The 16,455-nt window shown below is 44.3% G+C and overlaps 1 protein-coding gene across 3 annotated transcripts in view; it reads left to right on the top strand.

The window, feature by feature from the left end:
* RBM5 (RNA binding motif protein 5) overlaps positions 1–16,455 on the top strand; it is a 47,446-nt gene that overhangs the window by 9,919 nt on the left and 21,072 nt on the right. Inside the window, exons 2-13 of one of the 3 annotated variants that reach the window (XM_068252936.1) lie at positions 6,298–6,364; positions 6,528–6,693; positions 7,648–7,812; positions 8,606–8,675; positions 9,262–9,335; positions 11,888–11,971; positions 12,070–12,130; positions 12,477–12,542; positions 13,197–13,357; positions 13,441–13,538; positions 13,684–13,771; positions 14,519–14,584. In XM_068252936.1, coding sequence (XP_068109037.1) covers positions 6,348–6,364; positions 6,528–6,693; positions 7,648–7,812; positions 8,606–8,675; positions 9,262–9,335; positions 11,888–11,971; positions 12,070–12,130; positions 12,477–12,542; positions 13,197–13,357; positions 13,441–13,538; positions 13,684–13,771; positions 14,519–14,584 — 1,116 coding nt within the window. In that variant the 5' untranslated portion in view covers positions 6,298–6,347. Of the gene's footprint in view, positions 1–6,297; positions 6,365–6,527; positions 6,694–7,647; positions 7,813–8,605; positions 8,676–8,741; positions 9,336–11,887; positions 11,972–12,069; positions 12,131–12,476; positions 12,543–13,178; positions 13,358–13,440; positions 13,539–13,683; positions 13,772–14,518; positions 14,585–16,455 lie in introns of those variants that run through there. The other 2 variants (XM_068252935.1, XM_068252937.1) reach the window with 2 other exon arrangements.

The raw sequence follows: 16,455 nt of genomic DNA, 5'->3' as shown, positions 1-16,455 counted from the left end.
TTAGGAGGATGTCTTAAATTCGGGAAAACACGGTACATCTATGATTGTGACTGTATATATGATGTGTACACAGAAATCTCTTATATATGTTACGGCCAGAACCCGAAGTGTGGCCACTTCGGGTTCTGGCCGGCCAATGTGCGAAGTGGCCGCAGCGGCGCGGCCAATGTCAGAAATGTAATTACTACACTAAGCTACAATGTGTTTTACGGCCGTCTCGCTGCGGCCAAATGTATAACAACTTGCTTAATTTCATTAAATATAGCCGGCGGCAATGTAATAGATGAAGCCACCGGCTTTCGCACTGCCTCCTCCTCCTCTCCCTGCCTCCTATACGATACGGAGCAGCCGGCGGGGACACGCGTGTCCCCGAGAGTCGTTCGTCGCGGCAGGGGAAGCAAGAGCACCCGCTCTGCAAGAACGGCAGGATACCCCTGCCGCGACTAACAACTCTCTTATGGGAGGCGGAGAGGCGGGGGGGGGGGGAGGAGGAGGAGGGGGAGGAGGAGGCAGGCTTCATCTATTACATTGCCGCCGGCTATATTTAATGAAATTAAGCAAGTTGTTATACATTTGGCCGCAGCGAGACGGCCGTCAAATACATTGTAGCTTAGTGTAGTAATTACATTTCTGACATTGGCCGCTCCGCTGCGGCCACTTCGCACATTGGCCGGCCAGAACCCGAAGTGGCTGGCCAGAACGCGAAGTGGCCACACTTCGGGTTCTAGCCGTAACATATATACTAAATAACCTTATGCTGTAAGTATAAAGCCTGATGTGTAGCTGTGTCACTAATACAGATGGTCAATGATATGGAAATAATTCTGCGCTGCTGCTGGTTTATGCAAATTTATGCACTCCCTTTGCTCATGAAATCAAATAATTTGATATGTTAAAATTTGGTTTTATGACTACAAATTAAAGGGTACATGAGATGGATGAAAAAAGTTTTATACATACCTGGGGCTTCCTCCAGCCCTCTTCAGGCTAATCAGTCCCTTGCTGTCTTCCTCCGCCACCTGGATCTTCTGCTATGAGTCCCGGTAATTGAGCCAGTTCAGCACAGTCCGGCCGCATGCCACTCCCACAGCCAGGAGCATTCTGCACCTGCGCAATAGTGCTACGCAGGTGTAGTACGCTCTCGCAGCTGGCTCAAGTACCTGGACCCATAGCAAAAGATCCAGGTGGTGGAGGAGGACAGCAAGGGACTGATTCACTTGAAGAGGGCTGGAGGAAGCCCCGGGTATGTATAAAACTTTAATTTCATCTGTCTCAGGTTTACTTTGTTACACAGTAGTACTATACTCTACATATGCACTCCCCACAGAGCTGCAGGGAATGTTGTGCACATTGAACAAAGAGGTGTTGTCTATCGCCCATAAACCCGGTTCAGATTGTACATGAAGAATGTGTAATAGGGCTCGTTTCCACTTGTGCTGTGCAAATCGCCGCGGTAAAAATTTGCATGCGGATGCGAATTTTTATGCAAATTCGCACGAAAATTCGAATGAATGACGCTGTATGCAAATTTAACCATGGCAGTGCCGATGTGCATTTCCATTGATTTCCATGCGAATTCGCATAAAAATTCGCATACCAAAGCCGCATGCGATTTCCCTATTAAATACATTAGTGGCGATTCGCATGCATTCCACTCGCAGGCGAATTCTGCGGCTCTTTTGTGCGTTTTTCACCGCTGAAAAAAACCGCACCTCAACAACGCTACAGTGGAAACAGGCCCATCCACTTGCATTACATGTGCGAATCCGCATGCGTTGGACGCATGCGGATTCGCGATAGTGGAAACGAGCCCATAGAGGAAGAATCGCCTCATTCTCCTGCAGAGTACCTGCATATTACTCTTACATGTACCCACACTCACATTGCCTAGGGCCTGGTCCATGTTCAGATTGTGCATGAAGAATGTGTAATAGAGGAGGAGTCTCCTCATTCTCCTGCAGAGTACCTGCATATTACTCTTACATGTACCCACACTCACATTGCCTAGGGCCTGGTCCATGTTCAGATTGTGCATGAAGAATGTGTAATAGAGGAGTCTCCTCATTCTCCTGCAGAGTACCTGCATATTACTCTTACATGTACCCACACTCACATTGCCTAGGGCCTGGTCCATGTTCAGATTGTGCATGAAGAATGTGTAATAGAAGAGGAATCCCCTCATTCCCTTACAGAGTACCGGCACATCACTCTTACATTTACCCACAGTTACATTGCCTAGGGCCTGATAGATGTTCTTTATTCCTGTCTGTACCTTCTACAAGTACTCTTACCAAGTCCTAGTTTAATGCTACATACACACTTGAGATAAAAGTCTTTGGAAAAGGCAAGATCACAGACCAATTTTACCCCCTTCCATGTAGTATGAGATCCACACTCTACACAGTCTATTCTATTGAGCTGAACTCCCCATCAGATAAACATCTTTGCAAGATGCTGGACACGAAGATGCTGGACACATGCAACACATCAGTATCTGTAAAAGATCCGTTCCTGCAAAATGCATTTATAGTCTGATATCTGCAGATCCTTATACACACCTTGTTTAACAGACATTCATCTGCAGATCTGACAATCCATCTGCAGATCTGAAGATCCATCCTGGTGTCTGTTAAACAAGGTGTGTATGAGGATCTGCAGATATCATAGACTATGAATGCATTTTGCAGGAACAGATTTTTTGCAGATACTGATCTTTTGAATGTGTGCAGCATCTTGCAAAGATTTTATCTGATGGGGAGTTCAGCTCAATAGAATAGACTGTAGAGCAGAGTTCCCCAACCCTGTCCTCAGGGCCCACCAACAGTGCATGTTTTGCAGAAATCCACAGAGGTAGTTAATCAGCTCTGCTGAGACACTAATTACCCCACCTGTGAATGTTTGTGGTTTTCTGCAAAACATGTACTGTTGGTGGGCCCTGAGGACAGGATTGAGGAGCTCTGGTGTAGAGTATGGCTCTCATACTACATGGAAGGGGGTAAAATTGGTCTGTGATCTTGCCTTTTCCAAAGACTTTTATCTCAAGTGTGTATGTAGCATTAGTCTGTGACTAAAAGTATTAGAGGCAGAAGATCCTCCGGATAGCCAGGTAACTGGTATTGTTTAAAAGGGAATACATATGGCAGCCTCCATATCCTTCTCACTTTAGTTGTCTTTTTTTTTTAAATTCCTAAGTGTTGGCAGTTAAGAGATGCATTTCATGTTACATACTTTCAATTAACAAGATTGTAATATGCAGATTAGAGGAGGCGGTGGATTTTTGCACCGACTCCACAGCCCTGGGATAAAGGACCATTTCAGTCGAGAATCTAGCTTGTGTACAGGAGTCCCTGATGATAATGCCCAAAGCTAGGACAGACCTATAGTGGTGTGTGACTGTTCCCTGAGCGCATTGTTTTCCTTCTCTCCCCAGCCGTAGCACATTGTTCTCTCGCCACCCCTCCTTGGTAACAGGCGCATCACTAGCCTCTAGGCTGATGCCATTCGTACATTGATTGTATCGGCTCCAACCCTCCTTAGTAACAGGCCCATCACTAGCTTCTAGAGATGCTAATTACCCTACCTGTGCACAAGTGAGGTTGCCATTGAGGAGTCACAAGAACAGGTTTGAGAAAACCTGATCTAGGCGACCATCACATCATTTGCCGGTGTTTTGTGAATGGATGCTGTAGATCAGTTAAAGGAATCCCTAGATGGGAAAAAAAATATCCATTCCGACCTGGGGCTTCCTCCAGTCCCCTTCAAGCCATTGGCTCTCTCGTCATCCTCCCGGGTCGTCTCGATCCTTCTCTGGCCTTCCAGGTATATCTATCAGTCACTGCTTACAGCACATGCGCAGCCTGGCCATGCATGCTCCATAACACTCCCCGCGACTGACAGATTTACCAGGACAGGCAGCAGAGGATTTAGGCGGACCGGGAGGATGGCGAGGTTGCCAACGGCTTGAATGTGGCTGGAGGAAGCCCCAGAAAAGTGTGCGTATTTTATTTATTTTTACTTTGTGTCTCGAGTACACTTAATGCTAGGTACACATATATAGATGTAAATGGAAAACGCTTGGAAATCGATCAGAAAACGATTGGAAATCAGATATGTTATAAATAATCAATATGACAGAAAATCTCAGTGTGTATCTAGCATTAATTTAGTTGCACATTGCATGCAGCTTGAAATTAGGCCAGATACAGATGCTGCTGGTTTGGATTGTCCCAATTCCAAGCTGCATACAAATTACAACAAAACACGGAAAGTTATCTCTAGTGATGTCATGTTCTGACCCTACTTTATGACCTCTTCTTAGGTTTGAATGGAGATTGCTATTTTACATTTTGTTACAAGTATTTAACTGCCAATGTTTGCATTTATTGTGATTTTTCTTTCTATTTTGGGAACGATATACTTGATTGGATGCAATTAATATACAATTGTCACTTCCTGTACCCTAAGGGCCCTTTCACACGGGCAGCTGACAAGCTGTGAAGTCACCACCTGTCAGCTGCTCTCCTGCATCGGCCAGACACTTGGTACCGACGCTGTACAAACTGAGTAGGATCTGATCTCAGCCACAGTCGTGCTCACACGCCACATGTCGCGTTCCAACTGCTGCAATAATTTCAATTGCACCCGAATTGCACTGTTGGGCACCAAGTGTGAGACTGAACTGCTCGACAAATGCGCAGTTCAGCCATCCGTCTGAAAGGGGCCTAACACCCATAGCTGAAACACCTTCTGGCGTGGGTTTTATCTTGTTTTTTCAGTTATACTGCATACACTTTAGATTTTTCATGGTCAAAGCAATCCTTATCCGCCCCAGCTGGAAATGTAAAAGGTACAGAGTTTCCCCAACATCGCTGGCAGGGGAGACAGTGCAGATGTTTTGTTCCAATTTCCATCAAAGGAAGTTGCTTCAGCAGAGTGCCTCTTGCATCTTCTTTCCTCTCCATAGAACAAAGCATGCTGCTCACCTGGGAGCAGACTGGTGTCTATACAGCTCTTGTTCATAAACTGGTGCCTGAAACAATCATTACTGCGGCAGTTATAGCAAGTTTATGTAGCTTGCCTGTATGCTATCTGCTAGCAGAGGAACCTATTCACTTATGTGGAGGTGTGACGCCATGTATAGCAGCCACTAGGTTTCTGCATGTTCACTGGCATGTTGTGCTCACTTGTTCTGCATTTCTCCCTGAGGGCTCCCCACAGAGCTCTGCAGATGAGTGTGAAATCCTGAAAGCGATGTGTCTTGGGAGCTTGAAATAAGTCAGAATATCCCCAGTAGTAATAAGATGGCTGCATAACAGGCACTCCTGATACTTGAGCTGTGAAATTGCAGTGGTGATTTGGAAACTTGAAAATTGCTGGTCATTTTCAGCTACTGGATTAGTGAACTAATAGTTCTACAGAGGTCAGGCAGACAGTAAAGCCTGGACACCTGTATGAGGCAAGTTGCCCAGCAAAGATCAGGACTGGATCTCTGGGGCATAAGTGCAGGGCCAGAGCTGTACAGATGTCACTAGCCTCCATTCAGTAATTTGATGGGCAGGGTTAGTAGAAAGAACAATGCTCTCGACCGAGTCGATCCACTGGGCTCTTCACTGGTCAAGTCTTCAGGCGCTACTGTACTCGTGCTAGAGCCTTGGCAGGGACGGTCCTTATCAGCCGATTTACATCTAGCATGCGTATGAGGCGAGTGGAAAAACAAATACCGGCGTTACTGCTTTTTTCACAGTACAGCTAATAAAAATCCTAAAATAAATCTGCAGTTTCTACTTCCTGATTCATGGAAGCAGACATATTGTTAACAGCCTGTTTCAAATGAGCTTATCTGTTATTGGCAGTCATGTGACACGGAGATCAAATTACAACTTGTGATTAGACACAAATGAGGGGGAATTAGACCAGTTAAACCCTCTAAATGCATACAAGGTGGATTTCTCTGTGTTCTCCTTCTGTTCTGTCCAAGAGTTCAGGTCCACTTTAACAAACTAGGGTACCTCCTGTTCATCCTCCTCCCTTTCCTCTCCATAGAACAGTACAGGTTACTTGGCTGAACAGTGTGTTTGTACAGCAACCATTATTCAGCTGTCACCCAAATTTTTTAGCAACAATAATCTAGTGTCTCTGTAGTTTATACACTGTGAAATGTGTTTTGGGTGTTTGTAGTTTTCATGGGATCATCATGTAAGTGCGTAGCTGGGAATAACACATCGCCCACTCCTCATAGGTACAGTATCTGCAGGACTGCACAGACAATACTGATGATCACTGTATCATGTTTTGCAGAATAACCAACCATTCCGGCCACACGGGGATCCCGACCTTGGAGGAGGAGCATGGGCTCGGACAAGCGGTAAGTGCGTTATAGGGTCTATATTATACATAGAATGGCCTTAGATGGCAGGGGAAAACATTCTCTTTTGAAATATGAACTGATAACCACATTACTAAATATTACAAAACTAATCTTGAAGCCATCTTGTAAAATGGGTAAGTAACTCTTCTTTGTTTTGCAGAGTTAGTCGCAGCGAGCGAAGTGGGAGATACGGGTCTGCGTTTGAGCGAGAGGAGCGTGAAGACAGGATGCCTAGAAGCAGACGCAGAGAATCCAATGAGTATAAGCGATACAGAGAAGAGCGTGATGACCGATATGATGATTATAGAGATTATGACAGCCCAGATGTGAGTAACCTTAGTTCTTTGACAGCCGAGACCTTTAAATGGTCCCTCCACTTTCTAGGTTGAATTACAATAAGTGCTTTACTTTGTGCTTTGCTACCATTTGAAACTGGAAATTGTATTGAGAGGAGAAAAAAAAAAACTACTTCAAAGTAATATAAATTTCAACGTGACAAGTGGCGGCAGTGATGCAGATGGTGGAAGGATCACTTTGCCTGTAATGTCCAGAAAGGCTGTGCTTCCTAATGTCCTCTTTCCTCTTCACCCCTGCCATACCTTGAACTTGTACTCGGAATCAAACGTATAGTTAAAGCATACCACTGCTGAATAAACCTAACATAGTGACGTCTTGCACAGAGCTGGCCAGGGGCACGTGCAGGAGGGGCAGTAGGGGGGCCCAGACGGACATCATCAGGATGGGTGACAGTATATGCCTGCTTCCCTCTCCCCATTTTTCTTGATTTTTTTTAAAGCTCTGGTATCCTTTAAGATCATCAGTTTAGGTATGAGCAGCAGAAGCACAGTTTTTATAGGTGGCACTGATCCATCTATAGATCTGTCCCAATGAGTGAAGTCTGACTGATGTGCTAATCGGGCAGCTGGCAATCTGAGAACAAACAAGGCTAATCAGCTCCACAAGTAGCATCTTCTTGTCAGTTCCATAGCAAATATGGGGGTCTTGTGAAGACCTTGTCAGTATGGGGAGAGAGTAGGCATGGTTTCCCTGCCTCGGTTTGCTCTGTTGACCACTATTCTTGTCACAACTCAGGAGCTTTGGGCTGTGAGATTATTAGACAAACACCAAAAATGTGTCTGACTAAAATGTGTGAAAATTAATACAAATTGACATACATTTTAATGAAAGGTTAATATGGGTGATCTATAGCGCTCCCTTCATTTGGTGTGGGAAGCCATCAATTTTAGAGTAATCTTTTGAAAGCAATGTTTGTCTTGCAGCGAGACAGAGACCGTGAGAGGAGAAATAGTGATCGATCTGAAGATGGCTACCACTCCGATGGTGAATATGTAGATCATGACTACCGCAATGATTACTATGCCGATGAGAAGGAGAGCAAGACCATAATGCTGAGAGGCCTTCCCATTAACATTACTGAGAATGATGTAAGTACAGACAATGCTCAAGTATGGCTATTTTTTTTTCTTCCCCCTCCTCTTGGATAGAACTGTTTTTGTACTTTGGAGTAGGGATGGATTCCAATTTTCACTGAAGTTATTTTCTTATTGTAATTTGCATTTTTGCCTGACTCAGTAGTTTTGTTGAAAATATATTTTTGCAATATACTCCTTTTCGGGAAAAATTAGAATTTTCTTTGAAGGGTGTTTTTTTTTTTTTTGTTTTTTGTTTTGTTTTTTTTCTTTTATCATGCCTATAGACTTCAGTGCATTTGTGCAGTAAAATGTTTTGCCATGCCCATTTATTTTTGGTAATACCCTTGTAAGTCTGAAAATTAAACTTATTTATGTGTTTTTTTATTTTTTGTGCAAAACGAAAATGGACACATTCGCTACCTGTGAGCGGGATTTATGTGTGGTGGGTCAGGATGACTACAGATCTCTAAAACCTTTAAATGGGGGGGAAAGAAGTTAAACTTTATCTGAGGCTTCTTTCAGCCCTTTGTAGTCTTGCAGGTTTCTTGGTTTCCTCCCAGTCCCCTCCACTGATCTGCTATGAACCCATGCGCTATCCCTGCTGAGTGCACCTCCTCTAGCAAGCAGTAGGCACAGGGCTGTGCATGTGCAGTGGCCCTTGACTGGTCCAGTCAGTAAGCTTGCGGAAGGGCACATTAGAGAGACCTGGGAGGAAACGGGGACTAGCAAGACTTTGTGGGGCTTGAAGAAACCCCAGGTAATTAAAACTTCAAGGTTCAGTTCTCACTTCTCTTCTCCTTTCCAGATCCGAGAGGTGGTGGAGACCTTTGAAGGGCCCCAGCCTGTTGATGTGAGGCTGATGAAGCGTAAAACAGGTGAGGTTCTTTCCGCCGTGATGTGGTGCACTCCCACCCGCTCTGAAATTCTTCCCCCTTGGGAATAGCCCACTCTTTATTTCCATACACCGGCAGGGTTTTAATGGTTTTGCCATTGCTTAGGAGCCTTTTTAGTTACAGCTTCATCATTTTATTGTGTATTTCAGTAGTTTTCAGTGTTGTTGGTAAGTAGGTTTGTGTAATTGTTATGTCACCTGAGCAGTCAGCATTTTGTACCATGGCAGCCTATGCACAGTATACAGTATGTGGGGTGCTACACCCCTTAGAGTGAGATGCTGGGTGGGTTGCGGCTTCTGCCCCAGCACCATATTTCCATGCATGCCAGGGGCTAATGCCTTTAGACTCCTCAGGCACAGGGGTTATTCAGGGGGTGGTTTATTATGTTCTGCTCCAAGGTTCCTTTTCATGGCAACCCACATATGTCAGGCCAGAGCAGCCATGGAGGTCATGCCATAAAACAGTGCTAGATCCATGGGCTTTGTCAGATGGAGAGATGGAGCTGTATTTTCTGTAAAAGGAACTGACTAACACTAGTATCCCGTCTATATCTGAATGCTGTCTCTAGGTTTAAGCCGCGGTTTCGCCTTCGTGGAGTTTTATCACTTGCAAGATGCTACCAGCTGGATGGAAGCCAATCAGGTTGCTTCACTCGCCAAATCTAGAATACTGCTGAGAAATGGCACATATGTCTGTAACCGAGATCGAGAAATCAGAAAAAGGATGGGGGGAGGGGGTGAAGGGAGTGGCTCACAGGTTCCAAGGGATCTTGATAAAGGGGACGCAGTCTGTGTACATTCCAGGTACCTGCCCCTACATTGACTTCTATACAAACAGGAAGTTCATGTATGTTCTAGTTGAAATGCCCTTAATTTATTAAGTCACGGTCTGAGTGTCTGAAAGAGTGGTTATTCTCAATAATCATGATGTACAAAGCTTCTCTTGTGAGATTTCATCTCCAGTTACGTGAGCTGTGCAGCAGTTCTGTCAAAGAACAGCAAGCAACGTACGCTTTGAGATTCAAAGGTACCTGAAGTGAGATGAATATGGAGGCTGCCATCTTTGTTCTCAAACAATGCCAGTTGCTAGTGCTTCTAATACTTGATGACCCTGGCCCAGAATGAGCATATTGATCATAAGCTTTGACTCTGGTGTGACTCCACTGGGCTGCATGCTTGTTTCAGGTGTGTTTCAAAAACCATTAAAGCCAAAACTTTAGCATGACCAGGCAACAGGCATTGTTTATAAGGGAATGAAGATGGCAGCATCCATACACCTCTCGCATCAAATTCTCATCTTATTTTTGTAAATGTTATTGCTTACTGGGTGCCGATGAGATATTGCATAGATAAGGTGAGAAAAACACAATATCCCTTGAAGTTTAGTCCATCAAGACCCCATAGTAATGTCTGTCTTCAGATGTATGAAGAGAGCAGCTGATCATTACGTGAGTCTAATGCCTAGTTCTTTCAGACACTTTGATTACCGTGGCCCTTATTGTCCAGTGCCTTCAGTAGAATATAACATGCCTTTCCCGCCCTTTTCTTTAATGTCCACAGAGGCCTGGCATAATTCCCTTCTATCCCCCTAGCTTACTGCTGACAATATATACATGTAGTTCTCTCCATTTCCTTATGGGCACCGCAACCTGTGTGTGCAGGAGAGATACTGATGAGGAGAAGCCACCAGCCTCTCCTGGGAAGCCAGGCTGACTGGTTAATAAGAGAAAGTATTGTATGTGCCCAAGCCTGCTTATCTCTATTTAAGAATTCCAAGAAGCATTGTGACAGTATCTCCCAAGTTTTGTCATTTATGGAAAATTATCAAACCTAATATTCCCTCGCTTCAGCTTAGAAAGCACTTCAATATATTTTCCGCCTAGTTATTATAGTTTAGTGTGGCGGAATGTGTGTTTTCTTACTGTGCTAACAAAGTCCTCTCAGGTAGTCTGTCCTGTAATTTGATCTGTTGTTAAAGATGTCTGTCTTTCTCAGACTTTAGTCCAATTTTGTTTTACTTGAGTCTTAGGACTAGAAGTTTTACTGCTGATTTAAAATTGTCATGCCTATGGAATCCCCAGCCCAGTGACACTTCATGGAATTCTTGTTTAAAGAGAAGCTGTTGTCTGCTGTTCCTTGGTACAGATGAGGCTCCCCAACACCAGAATGTGGTATTGTAGGGATGAGCTAGAACAGCCTGCTGTGTGCGGGAGGGGAGCGAGATCTGCAGCGGTTAACTCAACCTGGCCCTGCCTGCATTCTGATGTGATCTATGGTCCCCCAAAGTTCTGGTTCTGAATGCAGAAGTGTTAGCCGGTGGTATGCACCATACACTGCATTAAAATGCAGGTGGGGTCAGGTGAGTTAACCCCTGCAGATCTGGCTCTCCCCTCCTGCATACTGCAGGACGTTTTCCGCTCACCCCTGCCATATTAGTCACACGACAGATCTCCCTCTGCACTGTGATCCCTTCCTCTGGATAGGAGCCTCAACTGTGACATGACAGCAGTCTGAACTGACCCAAGATGATAAAATCCCCCTTGCATTATAGTCAGGGGGTGCCTGGTACTCTAGTAAAATGTAATTGTGAAATAGTTCTGCCTGGTGTCACACATTATTCAGGTTCCTCCTGAATGAAAGTGTCTACTGGCACTCCTTCCCCAGCCCAGTGTGAACCTGTGACATGAATCCCATCCTCCCCCCGGGCTTTTCCCTCGTGGGAGGGACCACATATCAGATACTACACAAAGGGGACTGTGATTATTGTGCACACATCCTGTATTTATGTACCCATGTCAGCCCTCTGCTTTAAACGGGGCCACACATTAATGTAACATGAAGTGATCGGACCATATGGGTGGGGGCCTTATTTCTTATCATTTTCCAGGGTATTTACAGAGACTTTTTACACAGAAGCCACATTGGAAATACTGCGTGCAGTATTAAGACTTTCATCTCTATCTGGAGCCCCATTGCCCTTGTCTATACAAGCACCCCACTTCCTGTGTCTTCCATCAGCAGCTCTGAACCCCTTTCCTCTATCCCACGCCCTGTGCTGGGGTCTGGCCGAGCAGTGGGTGGTCCTTCCCCACGTTGCTGTCCATATTATTGTCGGGAGCTCCTCCCCTCCGCCGGGGCTAAAAATTTGTGTGCCATGAGGCTGGAATAACGTTTCTTGTTTTTATGTTCTTGCAGAAAAAGTTGGTGATCCAGGGGAAGTCGATTGCCATGCATTACAGCAATCCCCGCCCTAAGTTTGAAGACTGGCTGTGCAACAAGGTGAGTGTAAAGAGTGCTTTCACAGACTTTCATCAGAAGGAATTTAAAAGAAAATGTTGAACAATCCATTCTAAGGGCAAAGCTATCTTCTGTTGTAGTGTGGCCTGTACAATTTTCGACGAAGACTGAAATGCTTTCGTTGTGGGGCAGCCAAGACTGGTGAGTACTTTTAAAGAGAGACTTTTGACTTTACCATAGCAGGAAGACATTTCTCCAATTCTAGCCAAACCATTTTCGTAACGCTATATATTTGGATTAAATGCATTCAGTCTTTATCATTGTATCATAGTGTGACTGTTAACCCCCCACAGTGTACAGATCTTTGTCTGGGACAGTTATGTCTTGTGACATTATCAATGATGACAGTCTAATTCTCAGAACTTCTCTAACCTTAGTAGAAACCATTTTGGTTGAGCTTGGGCTCCCCAGGTGCAGGCTTTGCATATAGAGTCATGTAGGGCTGATTCTTATGTGTCTCCAGCTCATATATCATTGTGTCTCACAGAGTCTGATATGGAAGCCCCACCAGGAGCCTCAGATGTTCCCCCCTCTGCAGATTACTACAGCGACAGTAAGTGTTTCTAAAGCTTCAAATCATTTATTCTGCAGCTCTCTTGTGTTATGGTATTCATGCACCATTAGGTCACTTAAAAAATAAGAGATCTGATATGGATGATGTACTGACCACCACCTCAAGTTGACCATGCATCGTGCGATATTGCAACGTCAGACAAATGCAATGGACCCCCCCCCCCATGTTGTTAGATGTATGGACACCTTTGCATCACTTAACATTAGATCAGATAGCAGCAGAAATCTAATATTGATAGTGCTGCTCCTGCAACTAGCTTTGTAGAAGGCTCATAAAGATGCCTATAGCATACTGCTCTTGTCAGTTGAGGTGGAGAATGGCTCTGTCCTTTTCAATAAGCAATCAGTTGGGAGGGCCTTTATTTTTTCATGGTCTTTTTGATTGGTTTCTTTAACTCAACATCTGATCTGTTGAAAATGTCTGTTTAATAGCCTTTTATGTTTAATAGCTGTTTAGTTTGTTCTTGTTCAGAGAAATGGCAGTCTTGGCCTCAGTAGCTTATTGAAGCAGGCATATTTATTTGTTACTGAGTTAGGAGAGAGGGGGTGCACTCAGGGTATGGGGAGATAAGCTGTGAAAGTGACGTTACTAGACAGCTTGGTGTAACCTTATTAGGTGGCTATGTATCCTCAGCCATAATCCTACGGAACATCGGGCCACACACCGTGGTGGAGTCCATCTTGGCTGCCCTGGCCCCATACGTATCCCTCGTGGTGAGCAACATCCGGCTGATCAAAGACAAGCAAACACAGCAAAACCGAGGCTTTGCCTTTGTCCAGCTGCCGTCTGCACTTGTAAGTATAATATCCAGTATTGTCTTCAAGCATACTGTCTACATCTCAAGAAACTGATGACCTCAATTCTCTACCCCCCTCAGGAAGCTTCTCAGTTGTTGCAGATACTTCAGACGCTTCATCCACCTCTGAAAATCGATGGCAAGACGATTGGTGTGGATTTTGCTAAAAGTGCCAGAAAGTAAGTGGAAGCTGCATCAGCAAGCAGTCTGGTATTTTCTCATTAGTAACATAACAGATTTCTTCTATGATCAAGATATCTGGATAATCTTCGGTTGTCTGGTATTCATCGTGAGCATTTGATATTTTATTCCTTCTCCACACAGAGATCTTATTCTGCCAGATGGGAACAGGGTCAGTGCTTTCTCCGTAGCCAGCACAGCCATTGCTGCTGCTCAGTGGTCATCTACACAGGTGAGGACCTGACATGCTTCTGCACTGCAATGAAGTGGGGTGGGGGTGTGCATGTGCAGAATGCACCCATGTTTCCTTGTGAGCTCTCGAAAGGGCAAGACTCTACCTGGGCTCTTTCACATTAGGGCAGATTTTCTGCGTTTCAACGCAGCGGGTAAAGTTTGCGTTACCCAAGGTAAAATGAAAGTCCATAGACTTTCATTTTAGCTTTCATATATAACGCTGCGTTTTTGTGCGTTGCGTTACACTGCACCCTGGCGCAGTTTTTCGGCCGACTCTAGCTCTATGCATTACAATGTTAGTCAATGTAAAACGCACACTATGCGCGTTTTTAAACCGTTAACGCAGGCAATCAGTCCCAGAATGCAACAGAGGAACAATGTACAAAGTTAAAAACTAAAAGAAAAAAAATTACCTGCGTTTTCCTATGTGCTGTAACGCATTGAAAACGCATTAAAAAACGCACACTCATATCAAAACGCATTAAAACGCATACAACAAAATGTATGCTTTAGCGTTCTCCAACGCAAACTCTGATGTGAAAGAGCCCTTACAGACAGTGTATAGGTTGCCACTAATGATAGAATGCCTTGCATTCACAGTGCTGTAGGCATTTTTGGGATATGTTGCCAACCTAGCTGGGTCTGTAGTAAAGTGAATTAAGACAACACATTGTACAAGTATGTGACATGCCTGAGTGCGTGATAATGTCTTGCTGTAGAGCTAAAATATTTCTGCTTTGCTTAGGCTCAACAAAGTGGGGATGGTGCTGATTATGCATTCGCACAAGGTCAAGAAGGACAATATGGACAGGTTAGTGAATCTTCTGTGAAGGGTTGTGTCCTCATAAGGAAGAGAGACCCCTTACTACTTTCCATGTGCCACACAGTGTTGTAGTGTGAGCCCAGGGTGTCATTGGGAAAGGCAGTGTGAAAGGAAATCTACCTAGGAATATGATATTCCCCTCTTATGTAAAATATTACCAAAACCACCACCACTCCCCTCCAGTCTAGTAGTTTGAAAAAGTTTCTCCCACCACTCAGCTGTGAACCGTGCCAGCCCTACTCGCCTCTTTTCCTTGCTCACATGCCTACCAACCTTTTTCAAATAACTCGGGGGGGGGGGGGGGGGGTTGTGCTTAATAATTATTTTAAAATATGAACTGTTAAAGCTTGTAAAGTTTGAAAGCATTTCATGAAGTTTCCACTAGTTTCTCAGTTGCTTCATGACAAATAGCTGCTGAATTTAGTGTGTCATGCTTGCTGTTGCATTGAAAAGTATCTGTAGAGTAGTGGATTCTTTTTAAGGAGACACTGAAGCGAAAAAAAAAATATATATATATATATATATATATATATATATATATATATATATATATATATATATATATATATATATATATATATATATATATATATATATATATATATATATATATATATATATATATATATATATATAATGAATTGGTTGTGTACTATGAATAATTACTAGAAGTTTAGCAGCAAAGAAAATATTCTCATATTTTTATTTTCAAGTATATAGTGTTTTTTCTAACATTGCATCATTCTCTAATATGTGCAGATTACACAACACTCAGCATTCAAAATGATTATTTCAGAGCAGTCTGTGAACTAATGACCTCTCCTCTGGCAGAGAAAAAGTAAATAGTTCAATAACACTTGAGATAATAAAAGTCAGATAACACCCCTCTCCACGACTTTGAGAGCTTAACCTCCTTAGCGGTAACCCCGTGCTACACACGGGGTAGCCGCCGCGGAGGATCACATGGCCCCAGGACTTTAAAAAAAAAAACAAAGAAACTGGTGCAATACGCTTTAGCTAGCGGTTCGCTAGCTAAGCGTATGCACAAAGTTGCTCCGGTCCCCCGCGATCGCCCGCAGTTACTTCCGGGATACGTACCCCCCCCCCAGCGTTCCGACGCAGCCGCCCAATCGGCTCCAGGCATCGCAATGGCGGCGATCGGGATTGCGGATGACGTCAACTCCGATCGTCGCCACAGCAACGCCGGAAGACGATCGGGAAACGCTCTTCGTGGGATCGTGGCGAGGTACGTATAGCCGGGAGCGAATGGGGGGGGGGGGGACTGGAGCAACCTAAAGCATACGCTTAGCTAGCTTAAGCGCCCCCAAAAAATTTGGGGTAAAAAAACCTCCCGGCGGACGCAGAGTCAGAAACTGCGTACCGCCAAGGAGGTTAATTGCTTTTTTGCATAGAGATAACTGGAGTTTCTTAACTCTTCCTGTACTGGAAACAATTAGACTGATGTATTTGATCATAATGTTTTATTTCTTAGCTGTACTACACATACAAATCATATCATACATTTTTTTTCGATTCAGTGTCTCTTTAAAGTGACTCTGAAGCGTAATTTAAAAGAAAAAAACAGATACTCGCCTAAAAGAGAGGGAAGGCTCTGGGTCCTATAAAGCCTACCCGGTCTCCTGACTGTATCCGTGTTCCCCAGTTTGAATGTCCCTCCGTGGGAGACTATGGAAACATTCAGGCTCCTGAAGACCAGCAGCTCTGTACTGCACACGTGCGTGAGAGGGCGCTCGCATGTGCGTGGTACTGCTGAAGTCTCCCCAACCCAGAAGATAGCAATCCACAACTAATTGGTTGTGGATTGCTAACGGAAGAGCCTGCAGGGACTGTAAGGATAG

This window comes from Hyperolius riggenbachi, chromosome 9, assembly GCF_040937935.1.
Source record: "Hyperolius riggenbachi isolate aHypRig1 chromosome 9, aHypRig1.pri, whole genome shotgun sequence".
NCBI lineage: Eukaryota > Metazoa > Chordata > Amphibia > Anura > Hyperoliidae > Hyperolius > Hyperolius riggenbachi.
Note: the sequence above shows the minus strand (reverse complement) of the source record. Positions and strands in the feature narration are given on the sequence as shown.